The 16,330-nt window shown below is 43.9% G+C and overlaps 1 protein-coding gene across 17 annotated transcripts in view; it reads right to left on the reverse strand.

Moving 5' to 3' along the window:
• Positions 1 to 3,401: 3,401 nt before the first annotated feature.
• LOC139534958 (neurexin-2-like) overlaps positions 3,402 to 16,330 on the reverse strand; it is a 1,135,712-nt gene continuing 1,122,783 nt past the window's right edge. For 16 of the 17 annotated variants that reach the window (XM_071334534.1, XM_071334530.1, XM_071334533.1 and 13 more), the window contains 2 exons: positions 15,864 to 15,942; positions 3,402 to 6,708 (listed from right to left, as the gene is read on the reverse strand). In XM_071334534.1, the coding sequence (XP_071190635.1) occupies positions 5,828 to 6,708; positions 15,864 to 15,942 (960 nt within the window). In that variant the 3' untranslated portion in view covers positions 3,402 to 5,827. The remainder of the gene's footprint in view (positions 6,709 to 15,863; positions 15,943 to 16,330) is intronic. The other variant, XM_071334527.1, reaches the window with a different exon arrangement.

Raw genomic sequence — 16,330 nt, forward strand, 5'->3', positions numbered from 1 at the left:
TCCATAGCGTGTGGAGTTGGAAACTAGATGTTCTCCATAGTGTGTGGGGTTGGAGGCCAGATGTTCTCCATAGCCTGTGGAGTTGGAGGCCAGATGTTCTCCATAGTGTGTGGAGTTGGAAACCAGATGTTCTCCATAGCGTGTCGAGTTGGAAACCAGATGTTCTCCATAGTGTGTGGGGTTGGAGGCCAGATGTTCTCCATAGTGTGTGGAGTTGGAGGCCAGATGTTCTCCATAGCGTGTGGAGTTGGAAACTAGATGTTCTACATAGTGTGTGGAGTTGGAGGCCAGATGTTCTTCATAGTGTGTGGAGTTGGAGGCCAGATGTTCTCCATAGTGTGTGGAGTTGGAGGCCAGATGTTCTCCATAGCGTGTGGAGTTGGAGGCCAGATGTTCTCCATAGCGTGTGGAGTTGGAGGCCAGATGTTCTCCATAGCGTGTGGAGTTGGAGGCCAGATGTTCTCCATAGCGTGTGGAGTTGGAGGCCAGATGTTCTCCATAGCGTGTGGAGTTGGAGGCCAGATGTTCTCCATAGCGTGTGGAGTTGGAGGCCAGATGTTCTCCATAGCGTGTGGAGTTGGAAACCAGATGTTCTCCATAGTGTGTGGAGTTGGAGGCCAGATGTTCTCCATAGTGTGTGGAGTTGGAAACCAGATGTTCTCCATAGTGTGTGGAGTTGGAGGCCAGATGTTCTCCATAGTGTGTGGAGTTGGAGGCCAGATGTTCTCCATAGTGTGTGGAGTTGGAGGCCAGATGTTCTCCATAATGTGTGGAGTTGGAGGCCAGATGTTCTCCATTATGTGCGTGCTCATTATATGGGAGTATACACTGGGTGGTTGAAGCCCTGAATGCTGATTGGCTGAAAGCGTATACCATGGGTATGACAAAACATGTATTTTTACTGCTCTAATTACATTGGTAACCAATTTATAATAGCAATAAGGCACCTTGGGGGTTTGTGGTATATTGCCAATTTACCACGGCTAGGGGCTGTAACCAGGATGCGTCGTGCCTAAGAACAGCCCTTAGCCGTGGTATATTAGTCATATACCACACCCCCTCATGCTTTATTGTTTAAGTATACACTCAGTTTATTAGGTACATCCATCTAGTACCGGGTCGGACTCCCTTTCCCTTCAGAACAGCCTGAAATCTTTGGGGCATGGATTCTACAAGTCAAAAACATTCCACAGTGATGTTGGTCCATGCTAATGTGATGGTATCACGCAATTGCTGGAGATTGGATGGCGGTACACCACAATTTTTGCCATTCTCCTTCAACCTGGGGCGGCAGGTAACGTAGTGGTTAGAGCGTTGGGCCAGTAACCAAAAGGTTGTTGGATCAAATCCCTGAGCTGAAAAGGTAAAAATCTGTTGTTCTGCCCCTGAGCAAGGCAGTTAACCCACTGTTCCCCGGTAACTGACTTGCCTAGTAAAAAAAATAAAAAATAAAAAAACTCATCAACAAGCTATTTTCGCCCACATGACTACATGTTTTTTGTTTATCACACCATTCTCAGGAAACCCTAGACACGGTTCCGCATGAAAAGCCCCGATACGGGATCCGGCGTGCCTGGCACAGACGATCATACCAAGCCCAAAACTCGCTTAGAAACAGAATGCCTGTCCGCCTGCTTTCTATAGCAATCCAAGGCCACGTGACTCACTGTCTGGAGGAACGATCCATTTTCCTGAATGGGGTACCTAATAAACTGTCCGGTGAGTGTATAGTATTTCAGCTGGTAAATACAGTATGGCCTATGTGTGTAGGTAAGCAGCACGCCTATCTCCTCTTCCACTCGTCACCTATGCAACCCTGGAAGGCAGACAGGATTGTTATGTTGTGATGTCTGTGCATGTGTATTAATGACTTCACAACGACTCCTGACAGGTGTACTGGACTAGCATTATACTGGAATAATACCTTAAATATCTAGCCTCATTAGTCCCTATAAAGCGCCAGCTTCAAGTTCCACTTCTGTAAGTGGAAGTAGGAGCTACTTAGTGTTATGTATGTGTTAAAGAAGGAGATACTTAGTGTTAAGTACGTGTTAAAGTAGAATATACTTAGTGTTAAGTACGTGTTAAAGTAGGAGCTACTTAGTGTTAAGTACGTGTTAAAGAAGGAGCTACTTAGTGTTAAGTACGTGTTAAAGTAGGGAGATACCTAGTGTTAAGTACATGTTAAAGTAGGAGATCCTTAGTGTTAAGTACGTGTTAAAGTAGGGAGATACCTAGTGTTAAGTACATGTTAAAGTAGGAGATCCTTAGTGTTAAGTACGTGTTAAAGTAGGGAGATACTTAGTGTTAAGTACGTGTTAAAGTAGGGGGATACTTAGTGTTAAGTACGTCTTAAAGTAGGGAGATACTTAGTGTTAAGTACGTGTTAAAGTAGGGGGATACCTAGTGTTAAGTACATGTTAAAGTAGGAGATCCTTAGTGTTAAGTACGTGTTAAAGTAGGAGCTACTTAGTGTTAAGTACGTGTTAAAGTAGGGAGCTACTTAGTGTTAAGTACGTGTTAAAGAAGGAGCTACTTAGTGTTAAGTACGTGTTAAAGAAGGAGCTACTTAGTGTTAGGTACGTGTTAAAGTAGGGAGATACCTAGTGTTAAGTACATGTTAAAGTAGGAGATCCTTAGTGTTAAGTACGTGTTAAAGTAGGAGCTACTTAGTGTTAAGTACGTGTTAAAGTAGGGAGATACCTAGTGTTAAGTACATGTTAAAGTAGAAGATCCTTAGTGTTAAGTACATGTTAAAGTAGGGAGATACTTAGTGTTAAGTACGTGTTAAAGTACGGAGATACTTAGTGTTAAGTACGTGTTAAAGAAGGAGCTACTTAGTGTTAAGTACGTGTTAAAGAAGGAGCTACTTAGTGTTAGGTACGTGTTAAAGTAGGGAGATACCTAGTGTTAAGTACATGTTAAAGTAGGAGGTCCTTAGTGTTAAGTACGTGTTAAAGTAGGAGATACTTAGTGTTAAGTACGTGTTAAAGTAGGGAGATACCTAGTGTTAAGTACATGTTAAAGTAGAAGATCCTTAGTGTTAAGTACATGTTAAAGTAGGGAGATACTTAGTGTTAAGTACGTGTTAAAGTACGGAGATACTTAGTGTTAAGTACGTCTTAAAGTAGGGAGATACTTAGTGTTAAGTACGTGTTAAAGTAGGGAGATCCTTAGTGTTAAGTACGTGTTAAAGTAGGGAGATACTTAGTGTTATGTACGTGTTAAAGTAGGGAGATACTTAGTGTTAAGTACGTGTTAAAGTAGGAGATCCTTAGTGTTAAGTATGTGTTAAAGTAGGAGTGTTGAAATAAGTGTTGTGTTAACACTCTTCGACGTGAAAAACAACATCTGGAATATATGTGACTGACTGAGACCAACAGACCACACAACAAGTGATATAAGAAGTATATAACCAAGTGTATTCCCCTCTGTTAATGTACACATATTTAGAGTCATCTCACTGGAACACTTTACAATAACATTTAGAAAGAACAGGAAGATACTGGGAGGAGGAGGATGGAGAGGAACATAAACCGGACAAACTGGATGAGGAAGAAGGATGGGATGGAGCCAGTCTCCAGACTTGGCAGCCGTTTTGACTCTAGCAGTTATAGAGATAGATATAAAACAATAGAAAATAGAAGATGGATAAGACCCAGTTCGGTCTTCAGTTAATGAATGGTTACATACAATCTGCCATTGTGTGTAAAGGGGATGAAGGATGGGGGGATTGATTTAGGAAAGAAACAGAGTGAGGTGGCAGCAGTGATGGAAAGGAAAGTATCTTGTCTCCCTACTGACAAGGAGAAAACACGGTTTTATGTTTGTAACCCAAATCACATTTGCTCAATTACCAATTATATATCAATTTCCAATTTCCCAGAATCAATTATCTTTGTCATAATTTTTTCTCTAAACAGGAAGGGAAAACACATATTTTCTTAGTAACGGGATGAGAGATTCAAATATTTAGACATTGCACAAACTTTTTTTGTTGAGGTTTTTCTTTTCTTTTCATGGTACAGTTTTCTTTTTTAATAGTTGAGAAAATTGGACTAGTAGAGTTCTTGTCCATCTGCTGTTCGCCTTGTCCTGTCATTCTTTTTCTCATTGAATGTTTTTCACTAGACTTGCCCTCATTGGCTGTCATCAGTCTTGACCAATGAGAGGCAAGAACGCAGATCCAAGGTAACGTACGCTTTCCCCCCAAAACTAGGGGGCGACAGTGGGACTCCAGCAAATGAATTCACAATTTCCATCAAATGTCTCGCATTTTTTGAGGGAAAGAAACCTGCGTTTCCCACTGTCGTTGAATGTTGGTCATAGTATGTATGATTGGTGGGGCAGGGGGGGGGGGGAAATCGGTCTCATGTCAAAGTAGCAATAGTCCATCAAATTCGTTATTTATCACCCAGTCCACTGATACACACGCATTCGGGTACATTTCTCCTCTTATGCTCTCAGTTAGGTCCATTGGTTTTTTTTCTCTGAAACTTCTATACATATATATATTTATTTAGAACAAAGTCGGTTTGTCTGCTGGAGGTTGGTTTCTGGTCTGTGTTTGATAGTAACGACGTGAGCTGCTTCCTCCGCATTAGTGGGCTCAGTAGGGGGAAATGCTGTGTGGAGCCCAGAAGAAAACACATGACGGATAGCCTATCTGTTGGAAAACTGAAAGACGACCTAGGGTTTTGGCCTCAGAAGTTGGTTTTGCAGCTAAAACGTAATAAGTAGCATCCGTTGGTTGGTTGGAGTTTTTGTTGTTCTCACGCGCTAGTTAAACGTTATCAATCAGCGTCATCATTTTTTTTTTCTCCACAGAAATAGTCATCTCTTTTTTGTAAATTAATACTACATGCTTGAAACACAGCAGAATAATGTCGCATCAGTTCCTCGGGACCGCAGACATGGAGAGAAAGAGAGCGCACGAGTGAAAGAGAAGGGGAGGGGGAGAGAACGAGAGAGACTTTACGAGAGGAGCGAGGTGATGTTTCAATACTTGGAGGAGGGAAGAAGGCAGATTTGACACCTAGTTTCTGTATATTGGCAGTCATTTTGTGTAATCATACTTGGCTAGCAGTGAAGTTTCAACTTCCAATACAAACCCATCTATTTAGATAGAATCAACCCATTTACGATTGAATCCGTTAGCTTGTTGACTGTTTTGACCCGCTACATAGCATCTGATACCAAACAACAGGCCTCTGCTCTAATTCTGATGGTGGTTCTTCCTTCTCTGTGTCTCTCTGTAGCCCCATGCTTAACTCTGATTGGAGGCTATATACAATACAATACCCTTTAAAACGCTGCTGGATTAGCTGGCTCCATTGTAGCATGAGCTCTGGGTCTGGCGATTGGCACAAAATTATGTTGCATTGAGCGAGGTTTGGCAGCCATTTGTTGTAGCCAAGACTTTGTCTCTCTGTGTTTAAAAAAAAAGAAGGTTATACGGCCATGTGAGAAAGAATATTACTGTAATGGAGAAAAATACCACATGTTTTTTGTAATAAATGTAGTTAAAAACGAGTATGTGTAGATCTAATGAAATATGTTGCTTTTCTAATCTCATCTTTTATCTCTCTGCTTTAGGCTCTATATGGGTTGAGAAGGAAAGCTAGGAGGTAATTTTGTCAGTAAGGTTACCTCTATACTAAACAAAATAAAACTCTGCCAACAAAGATTTGACTCATTACTCTACAGTTGTCAGTTCATCTAGTGCCTCTCTCCAACCTATACCTTCAACTCTTCCCTCTCTCCTCCTCTCCGCCCCTCCCTCTCTCTGTGCGTCTCCTTTCGTCCTCTGTGTCTGGCTAGGCCGGTCTCAGACATAGTACTCCTTGTCTTTGTTCTTCTTGTTCTTGATGGTTGTCTTGGCTGTGCCTGGCTGCTTCTCCTTCACCAGTGTGCCGTTGCTCTGCGTGGCCGAGTTACTGATGTAGTTACGGCTCTGGTCCACCTGGTAGGAGCCCTCGTCCCGGTTACGGTACTTGTACATGGCGTAGAGCAGGATGAGGATGCAGAGGGCGGCGGCCGCCACGATGCCCACCACCATGCCCGTGGTGCTGGTGGACTCCCTAATCACCTCTACCGCGCCGGGAGGCCCTCCTCTCTCCGGGGATGTGGGGTCTGGGGTGGGCACATGGGGGAAATTGGGAGGGTAGGTTACGCCCGGGACGTGGCGGTGGCGGTCAGGGTCGGAGGAGGGGTGGGCGGGCGGCAGCAGCACCTGATCCCGGGTGTTCATCTTGCCGGCAGGAATGTTGCTGCTACTGCCGCCTGGCTTGTTGAGCCTGGGGCCTAGCTGGTCGGGGTTGGCCGTGGGGGTGGACGACAAGGGGGGGCGGTGGGAGTTAGGGGTCCGGTGGGAGAAGTGACGGTCGCGGGGGTTTTGGACGCTGCCCTCGTTGGGGGGAGGGGGGAGGACCGTCCTATCGGTGACGAGGGGGGAGTTTTTGTAATAGTCCTCATCGTCCGACTCGGTCATCTCGCCCGAGCCGTAGGCGGACACCTCGATGGGTCCCGCCTCCTCGCAGTCCTCCTGATCCAGTGGGCAGGGGGGGCGGCCATTGGGCAGGGGGAGGGATTCTTTGGTGGTTTCGAGGAAGGGGCGGTAGGTGGGGGGCGGGGGGATTACGGGGTAGCGGGTGGCGTAGGGGGGGTCTAGGGAGTCCACAGTTATAATGGGCAACACTAATTCACCTCCTAGGACAAGAAAGAGACAACGGAGGGAAGAGAGCGTTAGTGAGAAACTGAGGGCACCTCCTCGGGACCAAAATAGAAAAGCAACAACAGTTCAAATGAAAACACCAAAACCATTATTAGAACATCACTAAAACCTAACATGAGGTTAGTTCTAAAGCTAGTTTAGTTAGTCTCTAGTCTTCTATTTAAAGAGTTAAGTTGACTAAACAGTTGTACAATACATAGTATAAAGATAATAATACATATTCTGCTATTCCTGATATCTCCCTGACGCTAGACTGGACATGACTAAACAGATATGTTACTGTACATGTTTAAAAGACTAAACAACATATCAACATCTATTAGATACAAGTTATCCTTCTCTATCTGCCTGTCTATGCTGTTCTATTTCTACGCTAGCTTTCAGTTTTTCTTTGGGTTAAATAAGATAGCAAACCACGGAGTTCAGGTCACTTACATCAACAAATTGGCCGCATGATTTTTGCATGAAAAAAAAAATTACAAAAAGAAAGCTGTGTAAGATTGTTCTCGGATAGTGATAAACAACTTTCCCCCCATTTCTTTTTATTTTATTTTTTGTGTGAAAAATAAAATAATTATCTGAATAATTCATTGTGTTTTTCAGTTTTCATGAAGAATGGTTCAAATCCCATTCCGCCTGGGGGCATGGTGATCTGTATTCAAACTCTAAAGACCAGCTGGGGGAAACTGATTCCCCTAGTTTCTACCCTGAAACACAGTCTACAGATATGGTCCCAACACCCATATCCTCCCACTAGATATGCTAAAACATGGGACATGAAGAAATCCTATTCTCAATTATCACTTGACACAGTTAACAATTTCTCAGATCTTTCTGTCTTACCCGGATCTCTATGCCTTCATATTCAGTCTTAGAGGGGAATTGAATGATTTTGCAAACTACTTTTTTGTCCTTTGTAATATAATCACACCCACAGTTAATAAAACATTTTAGGGTGTTACACATCAGTACATTGCTTTGAAGTTAAGTCAGGACAAAATCATTGAGTCAAACATAGGAGTGCCAATAACATACTAGGAAAGTGTTAGCAGTACATAGCACAACATAAATAACAAGTTACATTCCTTCTTCGAAAAACTATTTGCTACCCTCTGCCGCATCCCGTAATCGTGTTAGCGTCACAATCCCAGAAACAATTAGCACAAATGTTAGGGGGCAATTTGAAAGGTTATGACATTTCTCTTTATGGACATTGGTAATGTGAGCCACAGAAATGTCCATAACATGAATCATACATAGTCTTAACGCTGGGCCTTTCTTGAGTTGATGAGGTAAATTAATGTATCTAAACAGAATAGGGATCGGATAAAGCGAGTGAGTGTGGAGGAGCCTAGAAATGTGTATCGAGGGTATTTTGGGGTGTATTTGTCACCCCCAGGCCAACATATCACACCAGCGCTCAAGTCCCTCAAGCCACATTTTTCCTGACAACCCCACAATTAGTAGGACAAGGGACTTTCAGAAGGGTTATAGAGCAACTTTTACACAAAACCTTACAAAAGATTATCAACAATAATACACAGCGCACAAAAACAGGCCTTGAAAAGGAGTAAAAACATGAATGCTGAGAAGAGAAAAGTTAGTCAGTATTCAACCTTATAGGATCCAGCCCATTCCCAACTCATACAACTCCTACCGCACAGCCAAAATGGCCGCTGTGTTACCCTGGCAACATAAAGGTGCCTACTTTTATGCGTGTTTCTCTGTGTCTGAAGGTTAAGATACACCTTTGAAGAAAGTGGTGGCATATTTGAGGAAAAGAGAAAAATTCACAGAGAAAATGAATGAACCATTAGCCCAAATAAGATAGCACTATAGATTCTAAGATGACTGGTCATACATATTCTGTAAACATGTCAGATTCTGAGTTATCTTTCAAACGTTTCCTACTTTCCCTCTTTCTGGACTCTAGAGATAGTTAGCTTCTTCTCTGAGTGTCTAGATAAGATGGAGGTGCAGCTTCACTACATATACAAAAGTATGTGGACACCCTTTCAAATGAGTGGATTTGGCTATTTCAGCCATACCCGTTGTTGACAGGTGTATAAAATCGAGCACACAGCCATGCAATCTCCATAGACAAACATTGGCAATAGAATGCCCTTACTGAAGAGCTCAGTCACTTTCAACGTGACACCGTCATAGGATGCCACCTTTTCAACAAGTCAGTTCGTCAGAGCTGCCCCGGTCAACTGTAAGTGCTGATATTGCGAAGCGTCTAGGAGCAACAACAGTTCAGGCACGAAGTGGTCGGCCACACAAGCTCACAGAATGGGACAGCCGAGTGCTGAAGCGTGTAGTGCGTAAAAATTGTCCTCGGTTGCAACACTTACTACCGAGTTCCAAAATGAAATAGGTTTGGCCGAGCAGCCGCATACAAGCGCAATGACAACTGTTGGCTGGAGTGGTGTAAAGCTCGCCGCCATTGGACTCTGGAGCAGTGGAAACGCTTTCTTGAGTGTAATGAATTACGCTTCACCACTTGGCAGTCCGATGGACGAATCTGGGTTTGGCGGATGCCAGGAGAACGCTACCTGCCCAAATGCATATTGCCAAACGTACAGTTTGGTGGAGGAGGAATAATGGTCTGGGGCTGTTTTTCATGGTTCGGGCCCCTTATTTCCAGTGAAGGGAAATCTTAATGCTACAGCATACAATGACATTCTAGATGATTCTGTGCTTCCATCTTTGTGGCAACAGTTTGGGGAAGGCCCTTTCCTGTTTCAGTATGACAATGCCCCTGTGCACAAAGCGAGGTCCATACAGAAATGGTTTGTCGAGATCGGTGTGGAAGAACTTGACTGGCCTGCACAGAGCCCTGACCTCAACCCCATCAAACACCTTTTGGATGAATTGGAACGCCGACTGCAAGCCAGGCCTAATTGTCCAACATCATTGCCCGACCTCACTAATGCTCTTGTGGCTGAATGGAAGCAAGTCCCCGCAGCAATGTTCCAACATCTAGTGGAAAGCCTTCCCAGAAGAGTGGAGGCTGTTATAGTAGCAAAGGGGGCACCAACTCCATATTAATACCTAGGATTTTGGAATGAGATGTTTGTCCACATACTTTTGGTAATGTAGTGTATCTTTACCTCGCCATCTGTCTATCTGACGGAAATTGTGCCAACGCGATGCCTCGCTGTCCCCCTGCTTCTCTGTAGGCCGACTATCCCTCACTGCGTTCCGCTACCGCGTGGCCCAGTTATAGGTGTCTGACACTGAAAGAGTGTTGTGAGAAAACCTAAAGCAGCTATGCATCTGCTGGAGCTGCTCATTGTGTCTACAGAATATAGCTGGGGAAAAGTGACACTTGGTTAAAGGAATTGTTAAAGAGTCTTTGTGCACCTGCTTCTAATGTGAATCCAAGACTTCCTTCGAAAGTACAGTCATTTATTACTGTTCACATTCTTCTCAAATATGTTGCAGGCCTTCGGGCCTAATTATCATAAATGAGTATGCAAAAGCATTTTGAGAGGACCACCCCTGCAAACGATACCACCACTCTCTACTGGCCACAGAATTCACAGCTTTAGCGTGTGCCATAAGCTTTGTCATTGGTGCCATGATAGGAGAAGTTACTGTTAACCACAGGATGGAGAAGATAATGGGTTCTCAACCCTCAAACACAGATGTCTACATGTACAGCTGCACCTGACTCGCTCATCTCTTCACTGAGTGTTTCTTTGTCTGGACACAGTCCTGTCAACACCTCTGATATACTTCCCCTTCCCATGACTGTGCCCTGTAACGGCATATGCAGCTTCTGATTGGTCAGTTCGCACCCATAGGTTGGCCACACAGCCACGCCATTGGCCGTATGATGAATCAGCTGGTGTGAATGGACTTGTTCAAACAGGCTTCAAACGCTCCGGTCATCGTCACAATGAGAACTGCCAAGAACCCATAGAGAACCCATAACACTGCCCTTCGTTTGGAAAATTGAAAATCCACTTTACTCACTCCATTGTGAAATGATTTGACCTGTTGAGAGAGTCTGAGCTTTTCCACTAGTTAGGCCAGCCTGCTGTGTTGCCTGTGTCGGTCCTCTCCGCAGCACTAGAGAAATAGTCACCTTTTTAAAACCAAAACTCCAAAGGGGTGTGTATTTTCCCTAATAAGCAAGCAGATCGTTAAAGATGGATACTGATGTAAACACTGGGACTTAGTTATTCTACCTATCACGTTGGCTCGTCCTGAACAAACACTGGGACTTAGTTATTCTGCCTATCACGTTGGCTCGTCCTGAACAAGCACTGGGACTTAGTTCAAATCAAATCAAATTTTATTTGAGTTATTCTGCCTATCACGTTGGCTCGTTCTGAACAAACACTGGGACTTAGTTATTCTACCTATCACGTTGGCTCGTTCTGAACAAACACTGGGACTTTAGTTATTCTGCCTATCACGTTGGCTCGTCCTGAACAAACACTGGGACTTAGTTATTCTGCCTATCACGTTGGCTCGTCCTGAGCCACTTGAAATTTTAACGGTTGAACGACTGACTGTTCAGAGTTTGTACGTTGCATAACAATTGCTTCTATTACGTTGTGGATTAGAAATCGAGATTAGAAATCGGTATTTTCTAGTCTCTGTCTAACCTAATGCATTCTCCATCTCTGCAATGGTCTGCTATACTGGGTAATAATCCATTTCATGAAGACTACATCCTTGATTTAGTTAAGAAGTTCTTTGTCTGGACCTAGTTCGCATTCAATAGCGAAAAGCACACCGTTTCCTTTCACATAGACAGTGAATAATTGAATACACAGTCCACACATGCCGTCCTACGTCCTGAGGGAGGGTAATGTATTCTGACGTTGATTGATGAAACTACGTTCACCCCGCCTGATTGATTACGGATTGCTCCGTCCCACAATGCACTTCTGGATGGGTCCCATGAATTCTCCCTGGTTTTGGCTTGGTCGGCAGCCTAGTGTTTCTACCTCAGCGTGACGCAAATTAGAGGGTCAACGTATGAAATATCAACGTATTTACCAATGTTTGATCCTGGGCTGAGTCAACGTATGAATTATCAACCTATTTACCTCTGTTTGATCCTGGGCTGAGTCAACGTATGAAATATCAACCTGTTTACCTCTCGTTTGATTTTTCTATCTCCCTCTTTTCTCTCCATCTTGTCTGCTTTGTCCCCTCTCGCTCTCTCTCCATCACAGTCAGTCTTCTCATCTCTTACTAATATTTACTGAAATATTTTAGTATTTTAGTTTAAAATCCACAACGGTATTTAAAACCACAATCTCATTAAGGACTAAAGAGTAAGAAAAAGTGACATTAATCTGGCAAACAACATTTGTTTACACCTTTTCACAGTTTTTATGTGATTTTTGGAACAATAATTCATTTTGATTTTGATATGGCTGCAGCGTTTGTTTCCTTTGGCGAGTGGAGTTGAAGCTAGTTGATATTCTGCCTCAGTGAGCATATTGGATTTGATGTACCTCCTAAGACAGACAATATACTATATATTGATGCACAGAAAATGCCTCAAATATAGTCTTTTGACACATGGAAATATATATGTAGTATCAACCAGCATAAGTGTGTACATTCATCTGAAAATCTGAATTCAGACACTGTATAATACATCTGCAAGAAGAAATGAAATATATGAATATAATTAATGAGGTAACTTTTCAATTATCTCTTTTGTCTTGCCCATTCACCCTCTGAATGGCACACATACACAATCCATGTCTCAATTGTCTCAAGGCTTAATATTCCTTATTTAACCTGTCTCCTCCTCTTCATCTACACTGACTGAAGTGGATTTAACAGGTGACTTCAATAAGGGATCATAGCTTTCACCTGGATTCACCTGGTCAGTCTATGTCATAAAATAAAGAGCTGGTGTTCCTAATGTTTGGTACACTCAGTCTATATCAACATCACCATACAGATACCCACTGTTCTCAATGGTTCAGTTTGACCAAAGTTATTTCTGCCCCACCATTTGTTCTTTAAAGCTGCAGTATGTAACATTGTGGGAACCTGACCAAATTCACATATAAATGTGTGTTATAGATCTGCCATTCTCATTGAAAGCAAGTCTAAGAAGCGGTATGTCTGTTCTATGTGCAGTATTTCTATGATTCCCGTTCTTAAGTTTCATTTTTGCATATTTTACTTTTGGGTTTTGTACACCAGCTTCAAACAGCTGGAAATACAATATGTTTGGTTATGGAAAACATATTTCACATCGGCTTAGGTGATACAATGATTATATACATTATACTTGCTTGCTTAGTCACATAAACTGAAATTAGGTGAACTATTAGAATTTTTGCAACCAGGAAATTGCGCCACGATTTCTGCATAGGGCACCTTTAAAGGAAACTGAACCTTCCATCTCACTGACTTGGAGCTCTGTGACAGCACTGTCACCTGTCCCTCTCATGAGATATTACTGTAGTGTACATGTGTGGGAGAGAGAGAGAGGTAGAGAGAGAGAGGGAGAGAGTGAGAGGGAGAGAGAGGGGGAGAGAGAGAGGGAGAGTGAAAGGGAGAGAGAGAGGGAGAGTGAAAGAGAGAGGTAGAGAGACAGAGGGAGGGAGAGAGAGGTAGCGAGAAGTAGAGGTAGAGAGAGGTAGAGAGAGGTAGAGGTAAGGAGAGGTAGAGAGAGGTAGAGGTAGAGAGAGGTGGAGAGATGTAGGGAGAGGTAGAGAGAGAGGTAGAGAGAGAAGTAGAGAGACAGAGGGAGAGAGAGAGAGGGGTAGATTGTTAGCAGGCTAAAGGGCGGCAGGTAGCCTAGTGGTTAGAGCATTGGGCCAGTAACCGAAAGGTTGCTAGATCAAATCTGTCAATCTGCCCCTGAACAAGGCAGTTAACCCACGGTTCGTAGGCTGTCATTGTAAATAAGAATTTGTTCTTAACTGATTTGCCTAGTTAAATAAAGAGAGAAGACTGGAACTATCTGTATCTCTTTGTGTGACTATGTGCGTGAGTCCTCCAAAGCCGATGCTGTGGTGTAGATAGCAGGGCTTTGTTAAAGGAGCCCTGCTATGTATTCTTCCTATTCTGTCTGGGGCTCATTAAAAGTGAACGAAACCAAATCCAGGCTCGGTTGGATGATGTAATTACAGCAAGTCTAACGAGGCCAAATATTAATTAGCCCGGTGGGAGAGGCAGGCAGGGCAGATAGAAAACTCAGACGTTACGCAGGGAGGGATCCAACATCTCTTTCTCTCTTTCTCTGTCGCTCCCTCTCTCGTCGGAGAGCAAGGAGACGTGACGCACATCTCAACGCCAATCACTCCTCCAAGATGTGGCTTTCCACCCCTCTCTCTCACTGTCTTTCTGTGGCCGCTTCTTTCTTTCATGATCGGTCTCACTCTCTCCCTCTCTGTCGCCTGTTCCCCTTCTTTAACTTTGTATGTGTGTTTTGATATGTGTGCTTCCATGTGTGTCTGTGTATGTGTGTGTGTGTGTGTATGTGTGTGTGTGTGTGTTTCTTTCCCTTTGGACTCCACTGAAAAGCCTTCAGAGAGTTACAATGCCCCTGCAGCCGGTTCATATGAGAGGTAGATCTCCCCAGTCATTGGCTCATTTGAGAGGTAGATCTCTCCAGTCATTGGCTCATTTGAGAGGTAGATCTCCCCAGTCATTGGCTCATTTGAGAGGTAGATCTCTCCAGTCATTGGGTCATTTGAGAGGTAGATCTCCCCAGTCATTGGCTCATATGAGAGGTAGATCTCCCCAGTCATTGGCTCATATGAGAGGTAGATCTCTCCAGTCATTGGCTCATTTGAGAGGTAGATCTCCCCAGTCATTGGCTCACATCAGATAATGCTAGGTCTCTCACAGGGGTTTTGTTTTCTAGGAGGGATTCAGGCTGTTGCCACCCCTACTACGACTGTGATATGTGGTTGTCTCACCTAGCTATCTTAAGATGCACTCACTGTAAGTCGCTCTGGATAAGAGCATCTGCTAAATGACTAAAATGGAAAGGGTTACAGAACATAATGTGTGTGTGTGTGGAGGATAAATGTGTGTGTGTGTGTGTGTGATGTTCTGTCTCGCAGGGAAGGCCAGACTGAGTAGAAACTTTCCCCGACAATAGTGTGAGAGACAGCCTAGTGTCTATCAGGAGCTGTGTGGTACTGCTCTGTCTTCTGGACAGCTACCGAAAAACTATCGTTTCTCATTCTGATAACACCTCTATTTCGGCATCCACCACCTACAGTGAAACCACACAGAGAATTGATCTAGTGTCGAATATTTCGGCTTAGTGTAGATCAGTATTACCTAGTAAGCACAGTGATTCCCATAATCTCCACCCACTTAATTAAGGTGTAATACGATTTTCATGTGGTTTTTTAAACACCTTAACATCTATTGAGTAAAAATTGTCAAACGTAATGTAATCTTTGCAGAGTTCTATTCCACATCAAATGAAAACAAGATCAAAAAACGGAACGTTAACTAAATATTTTATAAAGGTTATTTCTAGACCTCCTAGGTTGCTGTAGGTAAAGCATTTGATTTGAGTCTTCACTGGAGAACACATAAACATGCCCAGTGGAACTTAGCTCTGGCAGTCTTAGCATTATGATGCATGTAAGAGTTCTTGGCAGTTCCCAGGCAACCGGCCAGCGCACAGGCAACCAGCCAGTGTCCTGAAACCACGGTAAAATCTATCAACATCCTGCCCTTTTCACACCCCCGTCCATCCCGTGTCAGAAGTTCATTTGACCTTTCTGTTCAAGTTGCGACATTGCTCAGCTCCGAGTCCATTCAGCCGCCACTGTGAGGCGGACGGTCAAGAGGAGTTCAATGTTGAATCTGTCCGGCCCCGTTAAGATGCTGATTGGTGCAGCTCGTCTAACACCTGCAGCTACCCAATTAGGATGCTAGGCTACCTTGCAGATGGCTCGGGAGACTTTGGAGCTGTCACTGCGCCACGTTGAGATCTTAGCCAATGAGAAACCAGGGTGGGTGTACATCTGGCCAATCAGAGCTGCATATGAGAGGTCATGGGGTCACAGTAGTAGAAACAAGTGGGTTAGGGGAGCTAGCTGTTTCTGTTCTTGTGGGTCTCTGCTGGGCTGATGGACCCCCTGTAGTGGACACAGAACCCCCAGAGTGGACTCACCATTTCCAGGCTCACACTCCTCCAAGTCCTCGTCATCGCTGGGACACTCAGCAGACGCTACCAATATGTCATCCGTGTTCTGGAACAGAGAGGGAGGGAGAGAAAGAGAGAGAGGGGAGGGAGAGGGTGTGAGAGTGGGTTCTATTTCTGGGGCAAACAGGAATTTTCTCCTGTCAATGGGACCTGACTAGGATCAACTCTGGTTGTAGGATGTAACTAGGGCCCAAAGTTTACCTGGGCAGGTAGTGTAAACATACGTTCCAACCCGTTATTCGACTAGTCGGACACCAAGGAACAAGGTAAGCCCAATACAGTGTCACACCTTCAACCTGGTTATCACTGTTTCTTCATTGGCCAACTCCCTGTCATTGTAGTCAAGCACCAACAGAATGGCAACCAGTCTGACACATCTCCATTTTGAGTTCACCACACTCCATATAATACAACCCAGTGATAATACATTGTTG

This window comes from Salvelinus alpinus, chromosome 11 (genome assembly GCF_045679555.1).
Source record: "Salvelinus alpinus chromosome 11, SLU_Salpinus.1, whole genome shotgun sequence".
Classification (NCBI taxonomy): Eukaryota; Metazoa; Chordata; class Actinopteri; order Salmoniformes; family Salmonidae; genus Salvelinus; species Salvelinus alpinus.